Below are 20667 nucleotides of genomic sequence, written 5' to 3'. Positions count from 1 at the left end.
GAACACATTCGAAATGCGCATTGTGACGAACAAGAGATGCACTTCGGTTTGCACCAACGACGATAACGTTTACAATCGATTGAGATATCCACTCTATCGATTTGAACAGTCTTATCGTGATTACGAGACCAGTGACAAAGGTATACATAAGAATATAGTTGATTAAATTTTAAAACAAATTAAACAAACGCAAACAAACAAAACGAGATATATATATGAGCAAGTGCTCGCTTTACTTTTTATCTCCGCCCGCCGAGTCGGATATCATTGACATCTCTTGATTGATGTCGACGGGAAGATAACAAATTTTGGTGATAGGGCGCTTATATTCTGCGCGGCTCGTTCGGACGGTGACGACTCTCGTCAAGCCGTCGGCTCCGGGATGGCACGCAACAATTCGGCCGAGCTCCCATTGACTCGGGGGAGCTAGCGGATTTCGTAGAAGAACTAACTGACCGACGCGCGCTAATTTTTGTACAATTCGCCATTTTGGGCGTTGTTGGAGGGTGAGCAAGTAATCGTTGCGCCAAGATCTCCAAAAACCTTCGGTGATGCGCTGCGTCATCTGCCAGCGTGACAATCGATTTTCATGCAGGTCGAGAACGCTGGGTTCGGGAACCGCTGCTAACGGAGCGCCGATTAAAAAATGCCCAGGAGTTAAAACGCGGTAGTCTTCCAGATTCTCGGAGACGGCGGATAACGGTCGAGAATTTAAACACGCTTCGATTTTACAGAGAAGGGTGTTCATTTCTTCGTACGTGAGAGTGTGAGCACCTATGCAACGTTTGAGGTGCGTTTTGACGCTACGCACACCGGCCTCCCAGAGACCACCGAAATGTGGGGCGGCCGGGGGAAGGAAATGCCACGATGTTTTTTCGCAAGCGGTCGCCGCAATAAAATTTGGATCGCGGAGGGCGCGACGATGTGCATCGGCTAATTCGCGATCGGCTCCTTGGAAAGTTGTGCCATTATCGCAATACATCCCCTGGGGAAGACCTCGTCTGGACACGAACCGATGATACGCCGCGATAAAGGTGGCCGAAGTATAATCGGTTACGACTTCAAGGTGGATAGCCTTAGTAGTGAGGCATACAAACAGGGCGATGTACGCTTTGTGAGACTTATGTCCGCGCCCGGGTGTACTTCGTAACAAAATAGGACCAGCATAATCGACTCCCGTGTGTGAAAACGGTCGCGCCGCGCGATTTACGCGAACCGACGGAAGATCTCCCATGAGTTCATTTGGAATGGTCGCAGCCTCGCGGGCACATCGCACACATTTGTGAAGGACTGCGCGGGTACAAGTGCGAGCGCGAAGAATCCAGAATTCGGAACGTAAGGATGCGAGAGTGAGTTGTGAACCGCCGTGTAGCATGCGATGATGGTGATGATCGATGATGAGGGAAAGGAGAGGATGCGACCGAAGGACGATCGGGTACTTCGTCGAATCTGGCAGGCGAGCGTGACGTAGACGTCCGCGGACGCGGATGAGTCCGTCGTCGCTCAGCGAAGGATTGAGAGATGAAAGCGGACTGGATTTGGACACGGATCTCTTCGCAGCGAGACAGACTAATTCAGCGGGAAACATAGCTGCCTGTATACAGCGGAGCCAGTACGCTTTGGCTGCGGCGATTTCGTCGACGCGCGAACTGCGTTCGAGTGATTGATTTTGCCGTCGCGCGAGATTCCCAAATCGAATTAGATACGAGGTCACGCGAAGCAATTTCGGCCATGATGAGAAGCGAAAAGCGAGATCCCATAATTCCGGAGGCGCCGGAGAATCCGTGACGTGTACGTTTCGTTTCTCCAAAAGATCGGTGGATGTGATCTCATCTTGTATGAGATTGCCGTTCGGCCAAGAGGTTGGAGGCAAAGACAGCCACGGGGGGCCGTGCCACCATAACGGATGTGGAGCTAGTTCCTCCGGAGCAAGACCACGGGACGCGGCATCGGCGGCGTTGTCGTAAGTCGGAACATGGCGCCACGGTATGTCCGGTAAGGTCGTTTGAATGGCCGCGACGCGATTTGCTACGAACGTTCGCCAGCAAGACGGCGATTTACTTAGCCAGGCTAGCGTTATGGTGGAATCCGTCCAACAATGTATTTCGATGTTCGGCAGTTGAAGCGTCGTTCGAACGAACTGCACGAGGCGCGAAAGAAGATGTGCAGCGGCTAACTCGAGACGCGGAAACGCTTAATGTTTTGAGAGGGGCGACCTTGGACTTCGCGGCGAGCAAGAAAACGTCGACCGATCCGTCGATGTTAATGTTACGGAGGTAGACTACCGCCGCATAGGCTTTCGTAGAGGCGTCTGAGAAACCGTGTAACTCCGTTTTCAAGGTATGAGAGCCGGATCGCGTCCAGCGCGCGATTTCGAGTTGATGAAGGCACGATAAGTGCGAATAATAGCGTTCCCAGTCGGTTGCGTAATCGCCGGGAATGTCGTCGTCCCAATCGCATTTTAATTGCCACAATGTTTGCAGAAATATTTTTGCGGTAATCACGACGGGGGTGATCCAACCGAGCGGATCAAATAGTTTGGCGATGGTCGATAAGATCTCGCGTTTCGTTTTCGAAATATGTGTCGGGAGAGAAACTTTAACCCGAAAGACATCGCGACACGGGTCCCACGTGAGACCTAGCACGCTCAATCGCTCATCATCATATAGCTCCTTTGAGCAGGCAAGACCGTGATCGGACGGATCAATATCCGATAGAAGATCTGCGCAATTGCTTGCCCATTTTCTCAAGCGAAAACCGCCCTTTTCTAATAAAGCGACAAGTTGGTCGCGAGTCTGGCGCGCGAGAATTTTATCGTCGGCGCCGAACACGCTGTCGTCGACGTAAAGTTGCGAAAGGAGAACCGGAACCGCGAGCGGAAATGAGGCGCCTTCATCTTGCGCTAACTGTCGCAAAACACGGAGAGCGAGGTAAGGAGCGGAAGCGGTGCCGTAGGTAACTGTGAGTAGTTGATACTCCTCGACTGGTTGTTCCGGAGACTCTCGCCACAGAATCCTCTGGTAGTCAACATCGCGTTGGTCAACTAGAATTTGCCGATACATCTTTGCGATGTCGGCAGTGTAGACATAGCGATGTTGACGCCATCGCATTAGCACCGTGGCGAGATCGAGCTGGAGCTTAGGCCCGACCATCAAGTGATCGTTCAAGGATGTGCCGTCCGAGGTTCGACACGACGCGTTGAAAACGACGCGTAAGCGCGTCGTGGCACTGCTGTCTCGTACGACAGCATGATGCGGGATATAATAGCGGTGGAGTGCATTCCCACGGCGATTATCCGCTGGCGCGATGGTCATATGACCGAGTTGACGATACTCGGTAAGGAATTCGCGATAGGCGGAAGCCGTTTCCGGCTGACGAAGGAAACGCCGTTCGAGGCGTTGAAGGCTGGCGAAGGCGACGGCGCGCGATTCGCCTAACGAGACTGCGGTGTGACCTTTAAAGGGTAACCGAACGACGTAACGCCCTTGAGGCGTGCGGTAGTGAGTGGACGAAAAATGTTCCTCACATTCGAGATCTTCGGGATTTGGAAAAGATGAGAGGGGAATATCCTCAATTTCCCAAATTTACGGAGAATGGAGTCGAGAGATTCAAGGACGGTTCCATGATGCACCTGCACAGATGCGCGTGGATCAGTGGAGATGGGAGTGACGGGTCCGGAGAGGATCCAGCCAAGAGTGGTTTTTTGAGCCGTAGGCTCGTTAACGGATCCTTTTCGAATACCGTCGAGGAGGATCAGGCCATACAGGTCGGCGCCGATAATGACGTCGATCGGATCGCGACTCATGAGATCTCCGTCGGCTAAACGCAATCCAGATATATGCGACCAGCGACACGCGGAATTTGTACGATTTGGCGTATATTTTGTTAAGCAGGGGAGAACAAGAGCGGTCGTCGAGTACGCAGGTTCATCGCCGAACGCAGGAGTTACGATGACGGTAACTGCGTGATGCGATACGGATTGTTTATCGCCGATGCCGGCAATCCGAACGGCTTGCTTGACGCGCGGTAACCGTAGGCATTGGGCGATTGATTCGGTGATAAGCGTAACTGCGGAACCTTGATCAATCAATGCGCGAACAGTAACTACTCGTCCTTGTGGCGAATGCACGCGAACGCGGGCAGTTGCGAGGAGAATCGCGGCCTGCGGTGACACCATGTTTGTGGAGAGATGCGTTGTGACGTCGCTATTACTCGAGTCGCTCGACGTCGTCGCGACCGCGGATTCGATGGTATCTCCTTGATTGGCGGATGTGTCAAAATGCAAGAGCGAGTGGTGCTTTTTCTGACACTGTTTGCATGTGCGCGGGCTCGTGCATTCCTTCACAACGTGCTTCGCGCTGAAGCAATTGATACACCGTCGGTTGAGACGGATTAACTCGAATCGTTCGGACGGTGTTTTGCTAGCGAAGGTCGAGCACTGGTATAATAAATGTTTGGCTTTACAGACAGGGCACGTGACGTTCGCGGGAACGCCGGAATTGGAGGCGAGTACGTGGCGTTTCGCCGATTTATTCGACTCGGATGCTTTCTCTTTCGGATTCGCGGGAGCGATCGCGTCGAATGCGCGAATTCGAGTATCGATAAATTGCGTAAGATCTTTAAAGCGAGGATACTCGCTGGTTTCGCCAAGCTTTATCTCCCACGCCTCCCGAGTTGATTTATCGAGTTTCTGCGAAACGAGGAAGACCAATAGATCATCCCAGTGCTCGACCGGACGCCCGAGATTCTTTAACGCATGTATCGCGGCGTTGGTCTGATCACAAAGGTACCGAAGGTCTTTGGAGTTTTTGCTCGGAACCGCGGGTAAATCAACTAATGTTTGCAAATGCCCGGTAATCAAGCGTCGCTTATTTTCGTAACGTGAAATTAAGAGGTTCCACGCGACAACGTAATTCGCGTCTGTAATCGCGAGGTGGCTCAACGCCTTACTAGCTTCACCCTTTACACACGAACAAAGATAATGCAAACGATCGACATTTGACAGCGAGGTATCGTTAGCGATTAACGAGGTGAATCGGTCGCGGAAATTTTCCCATTTGTCAAAGCCTCCCTCGAACGTCGGTAAGTGTAGCTTGGGCAAATGTGACGACCGGCGAGAGAATTCGGAAGGGTTGCTTACGTCCAAGGTTGTTGACTGATGCCGCGGTCCTGGTTCGAAGGCCTCGAGAATTTCTGCCATGTAGTCGGATGTTTCGTTGAAGACGTCCTCGCAGGCGAAAAACTGCTGCTCCTTGAAGTAAGGCAGCTGCTGCTTCTGAGTATCACTGGCCAGACGAGTGATTTTCGAATGGAGTTCCTGGCACTTCGAAAAGATGACCTTCAGGTTGGCGAGGCGCTCCTTGGTAACGGCACGAGTCATCCGTGCTTGGCCAAGTTTCTTGAAATTTGGCAGAACTCGTGCGACAGAGTACATCAGCTGTGTCTGATCGCTGATTATCTCCTCCACGTTCGACATGATGCCGGCAGATCGTCAATGCCTGGTTTCGTCTTGCCACCGATCCGGCTCGAAGGACCAAAATTATGTGTGGTTTTAATCGTTTATTGAACGATCGGTGGGCAAGGAATATTAAGGACGATTGACGATAACCGGGTTGGTTTTCGAAGGCTCCCTTCAATTTTATTAATTAAATAATAATGATGGTGTCGTTCCTCTGGTCTGGTAGTCTTTCGCTCGTCCTTCTTGCAACGGGAGCGGGTTAAAATCGCTACAGCGCAAAGATCCACAAACTCGGAGGTATTCGGTGAACGCACTTTTCGCAGAATACAGAGCGAAAACTGTTTCGATGGAGTATCACTGACTTGTGATCGCTTAGACGGCTGAACGCAGACTTACTCGGAATCGACCGTCGGATCGCAGGAACCCGCCGGTTTCGGAGAAAAAAAGAGGGAAATAACACGAAATCAGAGCGCGGGCAATAACAAGCCGTGTTTATGTATATAGTTTTTTTTGGTTGATCAGCTGTGTGCTCGCTCGCGCAGACAATAAGTCGAGGCGAGCGATAGTCGCAAAAACGCTTCCACAACATTATCTAAATTTAGTAATAATATATTGCCATGAAAAGTAACTGTGATATTTTATTCAAGGTGCAAGTTCACATTGAATATACATACATATAAGTAAAACTGATTACAATTTGATTCTAGAAAATAAGTGCGATATGTTATTCTTAGTGCACAAAATATAATAGTCGTTTATAGAGATTTGATTTGAAATTTATACTAGCCCGTACAATGAAAAATAATTGCTCGTAATTCCAGAGTACCAATTTGTTAATGACTCAGAAAAATAACATGGCGGCCTGCTCTCAAAAAACTATGATGTTTCTCGATGTCCATTTAGAAATAATGTCGAAGCTCTTACAGAATAATTACTACAACATTTGAAATACGAAAAGTATTACATTAGAAGAAGATTAGATTAGAATAAGGATTCAACGTATTTTTAAAAGCTCTACACACACAACGAAGTGAATATACAAAACTATATACAAATACCTTTTTCTTCTGTGTTTCTGAAGAAAATTGTAAGTCAAATGAAACCTTGCACTTTGAGAACCATGTCACTTACTTTTCAGAGTCAAATTGATAAATTTTTTTTGTATTATATATTTTAATGATATTTATTTCTCACTTGTATCTTGAATAATTAATATGTAATTTTTTATTGTATATTACGACAAATAATCAGTAAACTTTTTAAGCGTATAGCTTTATTGTAGTTGACCTGAGAACTGTACATTTATAAATTTTACTTAATATACACCCGTTTCGAGCAACAAGGCAAAGTTTTCTGATCAATAACTTACTCCCTGAAAATACGGTATAACACAAATCGGAAGTTGATACAAAAATTCGTAATTTTACTAAAGAAAGATTGGAGGTTTATAATTTATACAATTTTCACAACTCTTATTTCAATTATTTATTCTACCCATCGAAAGTTTTTTGAGAGCAGGCCGCCATGTTATTTTTCTGAGTCATTAACAAATTGGTACTCTGGAATTACGAGCAATTATTTTTTATTGTACGGGCTAGTATAAATTTCAAATCAAATCTCTATAAACGACTATTATATTTTGTGCACTAAGAATAACATATCGCACTTATTTTCTAGAATCAAATTGTAATCAGTTTTACTTATATGTATGTATATTCAATGTGAACTTGCACCTTGAATAAAATATCACAGTTACTTTTTATGGTAATATATTATTACTAAATTTAGATAATATACACTTTACGTCTGTTCACTTTGAACTGGCACCTTGAATAACATATCAGTTACTTTTCGTGATAATTTATTATTAGATCGTTTAAATTTTTGAGTACCTTCTTTTGAACATGGCCTGACCTTTTCATTTTTATGATTTTTTTAGGATCTCTTTTATCAGCAACATCAGGAATCAAAGAAACAAAGGATGTCGGGTTCAAGGAAACGCTGAGAGACTGAGACGGCCCTAACTCACATGGCCTTGAAGAGAAAGAAAATTCTTTCGCACACGTGTAATAATATTGGATAGGACGAATATTTCTATTATTGAATTTGTTTTGTTTATCTAAGAGCCATCTAAATTTATCATCCAGTCGAACCTGCTCCTTATTATAAAAATAATGTAATTATCTGCTTTGCTCATCGAAAAACCCATTACAATAACCCACCGGGAGATCGATCGAGATGTAACAAACGAGTTCATAAATATCTAATCTAACTCTGTGCCTTTGTCTATGGGCGTCATGAATTTCATTTCTTAAAATGTCTTTAATAGTACATCTTATAATAAATTTGTGTTTTGGTGCAGACTTATAATGACATAAATTATTAGCATAACGAGAAAGAAATCTAAGATGAGATGGTGTAACATCCTGATTTAAACAATCTTTTAGAAATTTGATTCGCAAGTTTAATCTAATCAGGCTCTTGTTTAATTTAATCCAATCCTTCAAATGTTTGACCACGCTCCAATTAAAACTGTGTTCAACAAATTGGAAGAAATTCTTCAACGGACGCATTATTACAGCCAGCGTGAATTCAAAATAAAAACTTTTGTACTCGGCTCGAATTATTGTGTTACAATAAAAATGAACTATCGACGGCAATCGGAGTCTGTGCGGATGTCATGCACAAAAATTAATAAATAAAAATGAGATTTCACATAAAGCTCATTTATTCAATGATTAATAAAAGCATAAAAATTTTTTGGATTGAAACATTAAGATTATTGATAACATCATACACTTGGACTGGTTTCAAAAAAAGACTTGTTCAGGTAGAGTACTATCTTTCTTATCGAATTACCTCATGTGCCACAAAATAGGAGTGATTTATAATCTCATTGATAGAGCATTGTTATTATCTTATCCCATATATCACAAGAAAAATTTAGAACTTTGTATTGAAATATTATTGGATAACGGTTACCCTATTCATTTAATTTTTAAAGAAATTAATAGAAGAATATAAGTATTAAATAATTTTCAGTTTAACAATAATAGAACAAAAGAAATCGCAGAGGGAAATAATAAGAAATTTTTTGTCATCCCCTATATTAATAACATCTCTGAAACAGTGGCATCGACAATTAAAAAAAAATCAGATTTTAGAGTGGGGTACCGTTGTCTAAATAATCTTAACAAATTTATTAGAGTTGCGACCGTCTCTCCGTCCTCTCTCGTCAAACGAGAGAGAGAGTGCGAGAGAGACTGCTGCGCAACCTCGTCGTGCCGCTCCCGTTCTCTCTCGATAATAACTCGGTATCACTATGTACTCGGTATCGTATCTTTCGGGCGCCAGGTGCGGTCAGGCCGCACTACTCAACAATATCTCGGCAAATAATCAGCGGACACGACGGCTCGGCCTCGGTAGCTCGGTATCAACAGGGGGTAGAGTGCCGTGATTCTTTCCGTAAGGAGATTCGGAATCGCAGTCTCGGAGAGAGAGAGAGGAAATATCTATATTAATTGGACTCATGAATAAGATAAAAGAAGAATAATATATTTTCAGTTAATAATATATAAATTTTAATGAAGTGTGAATATAATATTGTCATCGAGCCGTAGGGGGATCGCTGGGCTTTATTGTAACTTCTCGTTAACGTTATTCTCCTCCCTTAGTTTCATGCTCGGAATCGAAAAGACCATACACTCATCCAGCGTAACTTATTCTCAATACGGGTTAATAAATGATTCTATATAATATAACTACGATATAATGTGACTGTCGACTCGTTTCGGTGCCCCTCTGAGAGGCGAAGAAGGCAAAGAAATACACAAAACTTAATTACACGGAAATCGACGCGAGTCCCGTGAGTCTCTCAATAAATTCTCGGTATCAACTGATTTATAGCCTAATGGCTCGGTATCGTTATAATCTTCTAATAACCCACGGGTCCCCGCCGAATCCGCGCTTACCGAACGATCGAGGAGGTGGCCTTACAATATTTCGCCGTCGCAGGTGGCTGCTGTGGGTCGTCGTCCTTCCACGTGTTCGCAGGACACCGACTTGCCGAACAGTACCTTCCTTTCGGGCCGGCGGGACCTCGGAAGGTACGCTGGTGGGGAGGGGGAAGACAATGCGCGCCACCCCGGCCCGGTTGCCAGGTTCGCGGCAGCGTTGCGCCCCGCGCCGGACCCGGAATCGATCCTCGTATCGATTTCTGTGTGTCGCGGCTGGTCGCGGACTTCCGCCGCCAAATTCAAATTGTAGTCCTCGGTAACGCTCTCCGTAGACCCGATCCTGGCGGCCCCGCTCACACCTCGTACGGCTGGGTGGGTATTCTTGTTAGCCTTACTTCGCTGGGGGAGACCTTTCCGGGGTGATCAGGCCCGAGGGATCTCCGCTTTCTCCTCGACGTGTGGTGGCGGGGCCCCTTAGGGGTGTCCATCCTCGTGTAGAGATGCCGGCGCCTTCCCCTGCCTGCTCCGGGCCGCTCCCGATCGTCCACTCGAGGCTGTAATGATTTCCTTGGCAGTATCTCTCTCTCTTATTCACTCGATACTGTGTGTTTTATACTCACCGGGCCGGTTGCTCAGTCTCCGCTCCTCCCCCTCCGAGGTCGTCCCTTCGTTGTTCGCCTGGGTCCTCTTCTTCCTAAAACAATGGCCGTTCTCCCGGCCCACCACCCCGATCCCGATACAGAGTACGGGTGAGCTAGCGAAAAGGTCGCTGCTCACCCGCACGAAACACAAAATTAAAGCGCTCTCAGACGCCTCCCGGTCGGGCGCGTCCGCCCTTGTGACGGGCTCAAAAGACCACGTCACAGAGTTCACAAGGACAAAAACGTGCATAATAATAATAATAATGTCGTCTACAAAATTAATTATAAAGACTGTGAAGCTTCGTATGTTGGGCAAACCAAAAGAAAATTACGTACTAGACTAAAGGAGCATATAAATAATGTTTTTGATTGATTAGTATTAATAATTAAACTCAGGATTTAATTATAACTGGGATTTACTTGAATACCAAGCTTTATTTAAATGACAAAATATACAGAAAATAAAAGAACCCAGAAAATTTAGATTCGATTTCGGAGCACGTCTTGACGGTACGACGTTCGAAATTATACTGAATGAGGTGATGTAGCGTATTGGAAACGAAGTAAACAGATATAAGTCACCTTGTATTGTTTGCTTTATTTTCTATGTGTTTTGACGAGCAAGCTTCCAACACGCTACATCATCGTGATTTAAGTACGAAAGAAGAAAATATAATATGTGTATGTAAGAAAGAAAAACATTATAATAACTTTACTTAAATCAGTAACAAATAACATTAAATTCGATTCTTCCAAGCATTCGGTGGTCTCTGAACATATTGTAGATAAAAAACATGCTTTTGATTGGAATAACGTTAAAATACTTGATATTGAATCTAACTATTATAAAAGACTTATCTCAGAGATGATACACATAAAGGAACAAAAGCATGGTATAAATAATAATACAGAGACCGAATTGCTCAACAACGCGTATTTTGACATTCTAGAAGAAATAGCGAATTTGTAGACTTATTAAAATGTTTATGTTTTGCGACTTGACACCTATTTATTCAACTTTTTAAATAACTTGACATCAGTCAAGTACTAAGTTCAACAACAATTGTCATCTCAATTTATTCGGAACAATTGTAAGCAACAAATAACTAATTTTTAATTTTTAATTTCTACATATACATAAGTGGATTTCTATTTTATAATATAAAATTTTTAAATTCAGTTCATAATAACAAATATTAAATAACTTGGAGAGGATGGACACGATCATTGCCGGACTGATAGCCTTTCGCCGACTAACGATGAGTGATTGGTTTGGAGTAATGTATAAGTGCCACTCCGAGGAAAACCTTATTAAAAAATAATAATTTTAAAATATTTATTGATTAACCGGATGAAATATTTCAATTCGATTTCTGCTTCTAATTGGGACTTTTCGTGTTGAACTTTTTTAATAATGTCAATTTATTGTTAATGTATTTCGCCTTTTAATTTTGACTTAATTATCTGATTTATTTTGACTTTGTATTGCGACTTTTTATTAGAATTTTTATTAATTTTTTTATTTAATATTATTGTTTTATTGCGCACTGAAGAAGACTAAGTATAGTTCGAAACGTTTGTAATTGGTTTTTTTAAATTAAAATTTTTCTAAGTTTTATAATAATTTTTTATTGCTTGTTTCACATGGCTTCGTAATGTTTAATAAGTTATCATTGTATAAACTATATAATTATAATTTACAATATAGTAGAACAAATAAAATGTTCTTATTAGCTATTTATTGTCATGATTATCGACCGATGCCGGGCCCACCGGGCCCAGTTGGTAGGGACACCGACGAGGTACTATTAAAGACCGACAGCCTTACGGGAGTTTGTGCCGCCTACTAAATAGGCCTGTCGGTACGGTGTCGGTAACTATAAAATTCCTATTTTATATATATAAATGCTTGTATATGTAAAAGTAGAGATGAGGAATCTCTCTTTTGAATTTCGCGGCCGGCCGACGAGGGCCGATCGGCCGTCTATTTGAAAGGAGGGGTGACAGAGACAGACGAGGAAAGAGAGGCGAAAGATCAGGCGGAATACCGGAGCATACCGGAGTATATCGGAGCAGCTAAAGAACGAAACACGCCACGAGATAGAAAACCCCGAGAAGAAAACAATTGGAGCAAGAAGGGACAGCCCTTTCGATTCTTTATTTATAGATCGGTAATGTGCCTTCGTTATAAATTCGAAAGATACGGAGATACGACGCCGTCCCACGGGCACGGCGCTATCCCACCTTTAGGATTTGTATATTACAATTAAATTTAGTTATATTGTTACTTTTAAAATAAATTTTCATTTATAGAAACATCAATCGGTTCCCATTTCTTCCTTCCAAGAAAAAGACTCGGTCGGAGTGTAAATCCCACTCTTACAAATCGAAAGATTAAACTTCAAACTCCAAATGGCTAAGCACGTGGCATTTCGATTTTATGTAACCATAGAGGAAGCAGCGGACAGAAAATCAAACGTATACAAACTAAAATGGATCCAACCGGCTGATACGGAACTGCATTATGAACCGATAGAACTGCAAGCTCCGAATGCACATCCAGAAATCTGCACGCTACCGAAAGTAAAAACGGTTTTGGCCTCGATGAAAACACGGGGTTCATACCGCACATTTAGAATTTTATTACCACCTGAGATTGCATCTCTATACATAGACGAAGATGAGGACATAAGGTATAAAGGAGTCTACCTACAATCTATGGAAACCATATAAGGAGAGGGAAAGGCTGCGAATAAGGAAACAAGTGATCACTCAACGACACAAACGAGAACAGAAACATCGAATGCAAAGAAAAATTTGAAAAAAATACGAGAAGACTTCGTGTTAGAAAATTTTGATGGAAAAAACTTCCCGATTGCAAATTGGTTCTATATGTTCGAAAAGGAATGCGAAAGATGCCAAGTCACGTTAGATGAGGATAAAGTACTGATATTGCGATTGTTCTTAGAAGGTACAGCAAAAGACTGGTACTCCTCAAAAGTTATGGCATTAGGGTTAGATGCAAGTTTTGATATATGGAAAAAAACAATGTTGGGGAGTTTTCGCGAGACAGGATGGCGAAAATGCAGGGAAGCGTATTCCTTTATATATATATGTCGGAGGTAGTTTAGTAGATTACGCACTGCGAAAAGAAAACTTACTGGTAAACTTGCGAAAAAACTTTCCGATAGATATCCTTATCGATTTGATTATAACAGATCTACCAATCTACATACAAGATAGAATAGATAAAACAGGTCACAACAATTGAAGAAATGTTAGGAGAGCTACAAAAGCTAGAAAGTTTCGTACAAAAAAAGAAAACGTTCAATCACGTAAACAACTTGATGACTAATAACCAACGTAGTGTAAAGCCAGTAATACAAGACACAACACATTTGGGACATATACGCGTTTCACAAATGAACGAAAAGAAGCCGTGCGGGTATTGCGAGTCAAAAGGTTTTCCAAAAAGATTCCACCCCGAAACGATATGTAGACTAAAACAAAGAGACGCTAGTGGAGACGCGAAAAATATAAAAACGGTAAACAACATTGCAGTCCAAGAACATTTGAATGAAACTACACTGGATCAAAAAAACTAATCTGGCTGTTGCTGATAACGCTGACAACATTGCAGTCCAAGAACATTTGAATGAAACTACAGTGGATCAAAAAAACTAATCTGACTGCCGCTGATAACGATAGAAGTGTTTCTAAGTGGCACAAAAATGAACGTAATCTACGATTCAGGGGCAAATGTCACACTACTGAATTCAAAAATTGCGAAAAAAATGCATTTGCCAATAAAAAAAGATAAAAACACTTTCAAGACGGTCAGTGGCAGAAAAAATGTTTCAAGAAAACTAGGCGTGAGACTAAGAGTACATAAAGTAACAAAAATGATAAATACCTTCGTAGTGGAAGATGAAGATTTTGGATACGACATGCTGCTAGGCCTGGATTCGATAAAAAATTTTTGTTTAAAACAAGATTATGATCTCAAAATCTACCAAAAAGAAGAAGTAATCTCAAAAGTGGACCCCATAATAGAAACCAAAGAATACTTAGTTAATTTCAACAAAGGTATCCCAGTTAAGCAATTCGACGCAAAATTGGATCATTTGCCCGAAGAAAAGAGAAAAAAATTAAGACTTTTGATAGATAAATATGAATCAATTTTTGCAAAGAATAAATTTGATGTAGGAAAAGTGAAGGATCACGAGGCGCAAATAAAGCTAGTAGAACGAATATTTATAGCAAAAAAACCCTATAGGTGTTTAATAGATGACCAAAAAGAGATAGAATTTCAAATAAAGGAATTAATAAAAGCAGATCTAATTGAAGAATCGTGCTCCCCGTTTGCAGCCCCAGTTACACTGGCCTACAAACGAGATGAAGGCACAAAAACGAGAATGTGCATCGACTTTCGAGATTTAAATAAGTTACTCATGGCAGAACCACAATCTTTCCCACGAATAGACGAAATCATTTCAAGGACACACAGCGCTGAATGGTTCTCGGCACTAGACATAAACTCTGCATTTTGGTCAATCCCACTACGTATAAAGGACAAATATAAAACAGCGTTTGTAACGCAAGACGGACATTGGCAATGGAAATGTTTACCATTTGGCCTAAAGAATTCTCCGAGTATATTTCAACGCATATTGAGTAATATTATCCGAAGGAACAATCTAAGTGCATTTTGTATAAACTATATCGACGACATAATTATTTTCTCAAAATCGTTTGAAGGACACATGGACCATTTGCAAAAATTACTACAAGCAATATACGAGGAAGACTTCCGATTAAAATTTGTAAAATGTAGCTTTGCAAAAAACGAAGTAAAGTACCTGGGACATATTATTTCAAAAAACACGGTTCGACCGACCACTGAAAACCTAACATCCATTCAAAATTTCCCGACACTAGACTCAAGAAAAAAAGTTCGCCAATTTCTGAGAAAAGTAAACTTTAATCAAAAATATATCTTGGATAATGTCAGACTCCTGGAGCCATTGCACAACTTACTTAGAAAAAATGTAGAATTCTCATGGACACACGACTGCCAAGAAGCATTCATGAAAATAAAAAATTTATTGTGTTCACAACCGGTACTCGCAATCTAATAACGCAAACGCACCGGCAATTATATAACCGGACGGGAAGCTTAAACCAGTCGACTACTTCTCAAAAAAATTAAAAGATTACCAAAAAAAGAAGAAAGCAATATTCTTAGAATGCCTTGCTATCAAAGAAGCAATCATATACTGGCAATACCGGCTAATAGGGAAAAAATTCACAGTGGTCTGCGACCACAAACCTCTCGAAGGACAAAACATTAGATCCAGAACAGATGAAGAATTAGGAGATATGATGCACTTTCTCTCACAATTTGATTTCGACATTTATAGACCAGGAAGAACAAACGTAAAAGCGGATTGCCTCTCCCAAAATCCAGTAATCTCAGAATTAGAAAACATAGAAGAGGGTATAAAAACAGTAAATTTCGTTGATATGGAAGACGTAAGACAGGATCAAAGAATTTATAAGGAGCAGATATACATGAAAGATAGATATGAGGAGGACGGAATACTATATAAGCGCAGGAAAGATAAAAAACAAATAATTGTGTCGGAAGAATTCGGAAAAAGTCTAGTCAAAAAAGTACATAGAAGCTACGGTCATATCTGCAAAAATAAAGTTATGAACAAGATAAGAAGCTTTTACTACTTTAAAAATATGGAAAAAATTACGAAACGATTATGTAACAGCTGCGATATATGCGCAAGAAATAAAACGCGAAGAAAACATTACGGACTACTAGCGAAACTAGGACCAGCAGAAAAACCATTTGACATTGTCTCCCTAGATACGATCGGTGGATTTGCAGGAAACAGATCGTCGAAAAGATACTTACATCTACTAGTCGACCATTTTACAAGGTACGCATTTATACTGACGTCAAAAAACCAAACGGCAGAAGATTTTATAAAATTACTGAGAAAAGTTCAAGACAAGCACCAGATACAAACACTCCCTACAGACCAATATAGCGGGATAAATTCAGACGCGTTCAAAAATTACCTCAAACAACAAAGAATTAATTTAATCTTTACAGCTGTAAACTGCCCGTTTTCAAACAGATTAAACGAAAGACTGAATCAAACGCTTGTGAATAGGATTAGATGTAAGATAAACGAGACAAAATCTAGAGCATGGTCGAAGATAATCGAAGAATGTACAGAACAATGTAATCGTACGGAACACTCGGTCACCGGATTCAGCCCAGAATATTTGTTGTTCGAAGAAATAGACCCAATAATCCCAAAAGAATTGAGACCAAAGAGAGACCTAGATAAAGACAGAATATTAGCACACAAAAATTCTCAAAGAAATCATACTTATAACAAAAGTAGATATGATAAAAATAGGGTACATTACAAATTTGACGTTGGATAAAAGGTTTACGTAGAAAATGGATCAAGACTAAACAGAAGAAAATTAGATAAAGTTAGAATCGGGCCATTCCCGATAACCCGAAAAATCTCGAATACTATTTTTGAAATTGACTCAGGCCACAAGAAGAAAGAATCAAACTACTATCACATATCGGAGATGCCAAGATGGCGGCAAATGAAAAGGTGTGGTGCGAGAGTGCTCCGAAAAATGTATAATAATAGGAAGGGAAAAAGGAAGAGGAAACTGTTGTGAAGTGAGGAAAAATGAACAGAAGGTACGAAAAGGACAGAAGAAAGAAAGGGAGGAGAGTGATGGATAAGTGATGGAAAATGTGAGGAGAAGGAGACAAGCGGAGGATGGGTGGACATGAGGAGACTAACTCACACGGGAGCAGAAGAGGGATAGAGAAGGAAGGAGGTAGGAAGGAAGGAAGGAAAAAGGGAGAAATGAGGAAAGGAACAGAAGGAGAAATAGAGGAGCAAAGTAGAAATGGAGACAGAGAGATCTCCTGAAATTGGCTGTGGAACAGTCGTACACGTGGCAGGGTCACGGGAAGACGCACGGCCTGAGATGAAGAGAGAAGGAGGACGAGAAAGGAGAAGAGGAATAGGAAAAGAGAAAAGAAAGGAGAACAGAGATTAGATAAGAGATAGGAGGAAACGAGAGAAGAGAGCAAAAAATGGAATAAGAAAAAGGAAGAGAAAGAAGATAAAAGATTATCCTGTCGATAAGACAGGAAAGAAAGATGGTAAGGAAGAAGCCGGAAAGTAGGACAGGTGAGAGTAGAGCAAGGAGAGGGCGCAGGGGAGAACAGGAAGAGACTGAAAGGAAGGAAGTGGCGCGCCCATCACCACGCAAGGCACGCAGGATAGTAAGCGAGTGGTGACATAGGGACATAGAAAGAAACTAGAGAGTAGGGACAGGTGGGAGTGGGAAGCGGAGTGACAGTGGGGGTGCTCTCTGGAGTACCCCCTGCAGACTTGCTGGCTCGCATGTGCGCCGAAGTATATAGGTGTACACGCGGACTACAAACGGCGGGGATTGCCATAACGGACCGTGCTCGTTGCCTCATAAGAGTCCAACAGCGACGGGTCCTGATAGAGAGATGGACCGGCCGCCTCCAAAACCCGGGGCTGCCGGGCCGCAGGACCGTCGAGGCTGTCCTTCCCTGCATAGACCAGTGGCTCAGCAGGGAACATGGGGGTGTCACGTATAGGATGACCCAGACGGGCATCCATGCCCATCACACGGGCATGGATGCTTTGGTGAGTATCTGGGTCGTATAGGGAGGGAACCAACAGCAGTCCGCCATCACTGCGGCCACCCAAGGGATGACGCCCAGCACACCCTCGCGGACTGTCCCGCGTGGGTGTGCGAAAGGGCTGACCTGGTGGCCGCAGTGGGACGCGATTTGTCACTGCCGACAGTTGTGTCGGCAATGGTTGGGGCAAAGGAGAGATGGGGAGCGTTCTCCTCCTTCTGCGAGAGTCCTCTCGCAGAAGGAGGAAGCGGAAAGAGAGGGAGAAGGCCGGGAGAAATAACCCCCAGCACTCAGAAGAGAGGAGAAGAGACGGAGGGCGGGGACGGGCCCCCTCTTTTCCCGCCATCGGCGAGCTTGCTCGTCTGTGGTGGCGGGAATTGGGGAGGGGCACGCCCCCGATAGAGGAAGTAGTAATAGGAGGGATGGGGACGGACCCTCTCTTTCTTCGGCACCGGCGGGTTTGCCCGCCGGCGGTGTCGGAGATCGGGAGGGGGGCGCCTCCAGGAAAAGAAGAAGAGTGATGGAGGAAGAAGGGGAGGTAACAGTAGCGGAGGGCAGGGGCGGGCTCTCTCTTTCCTCGCCATCGGCGAGCTTGCTCGCTGGTGATGGCAGGGGTCGAGGGGGGGGGTTTGCCCCGCACATACCCGCGCCTAATATAGACGCGGAATAAGGTTGTCAGGGGGGAGCTGGAAACGCCTAAGTCCCGAGGTTCCTTCCCCAAGACCTCTCGCGAAACGGGAGCGCGGGCACGCTGATCTCGCTTAGTGGATCGGTGCGTCCGCGCCCCCAAACGGGCAACCCCCCCCGGTCTCGACCGAATCCTGCTCACAAAGAAGTGAGACGGTCGCGGCTGGGGGAACCGAGAGGGGGGATCGCTCGCCTGCGGGGACGTGCATCGCTCGTCCTTGCGGGTTGCGATCTCTCTCCTCTAGGACGTAGATGCGGCGGGAGGGCCCTCACACCGGGTCCGATGGGCACCGGTGGGAGAGCATCAACTTTGGGAGGGGGAGGGAGCACCACTCTGGAGGCGGGGGGTGGCGGCTCGAGCGGGAATACTCGAGCCGTGACCTCGCTCCCCCAAACTTTTTGGGAGGGCGCGGCGTGGGGTTGATACCGCCCTGCGCTGCAACCGCAAGGACTCCGCACAATGCAATTCGCGGGGGGGAGAGTGTGGCAATGATCTCGGAGAAAACAATGGGTATATACAAGGTGGCGGTAAAATCAGGAAACCTAAAGGGTACGTTAGCTAGACATGCCAAAGAATCGGCAGCAGATCTATGCGCAGCGGCGACCGTGCTGGCGCTTAAGGCACAAAACCCGAGAGAGGAACCGATCGATAACCAACTACGGGAATTAAGGCAGCAGATAAGGGCCTTAAAAGTAGAGAACGAACACCTCAGAAGGACTGTACAACAAATTAAAATGCCCAAAAGACAGGCCGCAGCTTCAGGGGGCAGTACAAACCAAGAGGAGGATACGGAGGAAGAAAGGATAAGACCGCTCAGGGGAAACCAAAGAACGGCCAGGACAGGGAAATGGATTGCTGAAAGCCCACTTCCGCTCGGGGGTGGGGGAACCCCAGGGGCCGCATATGAAGTGGCCCCGGGGATTCCGCTTCCACAGACGAGTGGGGGACTCTCACCAACCCGAAGGGAGGAAACTTTGGAGGAAATGGAGGTGGTGGAGGAACCATCGATCTTCAGAAAGGAGGACTTCCCACCTCTTGGTCCATTCTTAAACAAAAAGAATAGGAAGAAGTGGGAGACACCCAAGGAGCTGAAGTTGTCGGAGAAACAAAGAGAAACTCCGACCACTCACAGCATCCATAAAATGGAGGAGAGCGGAGATGAGGAAAGGAGGAAACAGGAAAACCTCATCACTCTAATAGAGGGTGTCATCGCCAGAGAAATGGACAGGCGACTGGGAGATCCTATCCCCACCTACGCGCAAAGGAAGGAGGAGGAAAGGGCGAAAAGGACGGAGCAGGAGAAAATCAAGCGACAAACCCAGAAGGATATCGCAACCAAACCTTCTGCAAGAAACCCGGAAGGAAAGATGGGAACAAAGCCAAAGACCAAGCCCATCATAAAGTCGGTAACGACTCTCAACCCCCTGGCCAGGCTAGCCAAAGAGAGGAACGGGACAAAGATAATAGTCCCAAAGAATAAAAAAAAACAGGAAACTAAAACAAAAATCCAACCACTTCGAAAAACTGTGGAGACACCCCGACGGGACCCACAATGGACAGAGGTGGTTGGAAGGAGGAGCAAGAACATGCAGAAACCCAAGGACACGGGAAAGGAGGATGGAAAACCGCTCAAACCACAGGCGCAAAAGCCACAGGTGCCAAAGCCGCAGCTCCCTCGTAAAAGAAGAGAGCCAAAAACAGCGGCAATAACAATAACGTGCCCCCCCGGCCAATATAAAAGCGTTATGCGCGAGGCACGAGAAAAAATTGATTTAGAAGATCTCGGCATCAAGGAGGGCGTCAAGATCAGGAGGGCCATAACGGGGGCCCTCATGTATGAAGTGACAGGTGGGAAAAGCCAAGAACTGGCAGACAACCTGGCAAGAAGGTTGAAAGTAGCCCTGGCAGATAAGGAGGGAATTAAAATTTAACGCCCTACCAAGACTGCAGAAATAAGAATAAGGGGGTTAGATGAATCAACCCTCTTTGACGTAAGAAATGCAGTCGCCAATGAGGGGAAATGTGAATGGGAGGAGATAAGTGTGGGCGACATAAAAAAAAACCCCAATGGAATGGGGATCGTGTGGGTACGTTGCCCAGTCGCAGCTGCAAATATCTTGGCCAAGAAAGGACAAATCAAGATAGGCTGGGCACGTACCCGCATCGACCTGTTGGAGGCGCGCCCCCTCCAATGC

General features: G+C 44.2%; 1 protein-coding gene across 1 annotated transcript; it reads right to left on the bottom strand.

Annotated features, from left to right (window-relative positions):
* Positions 1-232: 232 nt before the first annotated feature.
* Positions 233-5476, bottom strand: LOC114944530 (uncharacterized). Its single transcript, XM_085485684.1, has 3 exons — positions 3589-5476; positions 2286-3454; positions 233-2140 (listed from the first exon to the last, which is right to left on the bottom strand). The coding sequence occupies exons 1-3, from the start codon at positions 5474-5476 to the stop codon at positions 233-235; spliced, it is 4965 nt and encodes a 1654-aa protein (XP_085341810.1).
* Between the last annotated feature and the right edge of the window lie 15191 nt (positions 5477-20667).

This window comes from Nylanderia fulva, unplaced genomic scaffold (assembly GCF_048542155.1).
Source record: "Nylanderia fulva isolate GAGA-0341 unplaced genomic scaffold, ASM4854215v1 Scaffold388, whole genome shotgun sequence".
In the NCBI taxonomy this organism is placed as follows: Eukaryota; Metazoa; Arthropoda; class Insecta; order Hymenoptera; family Formicidae; genus Nylanderia; species Nylanderia fulva.
The sequence above is the reverse complement of the archived record's forward strand: the minus strand, read 5'-3'. Positions and strand labels throughout refer to the sequence as shown.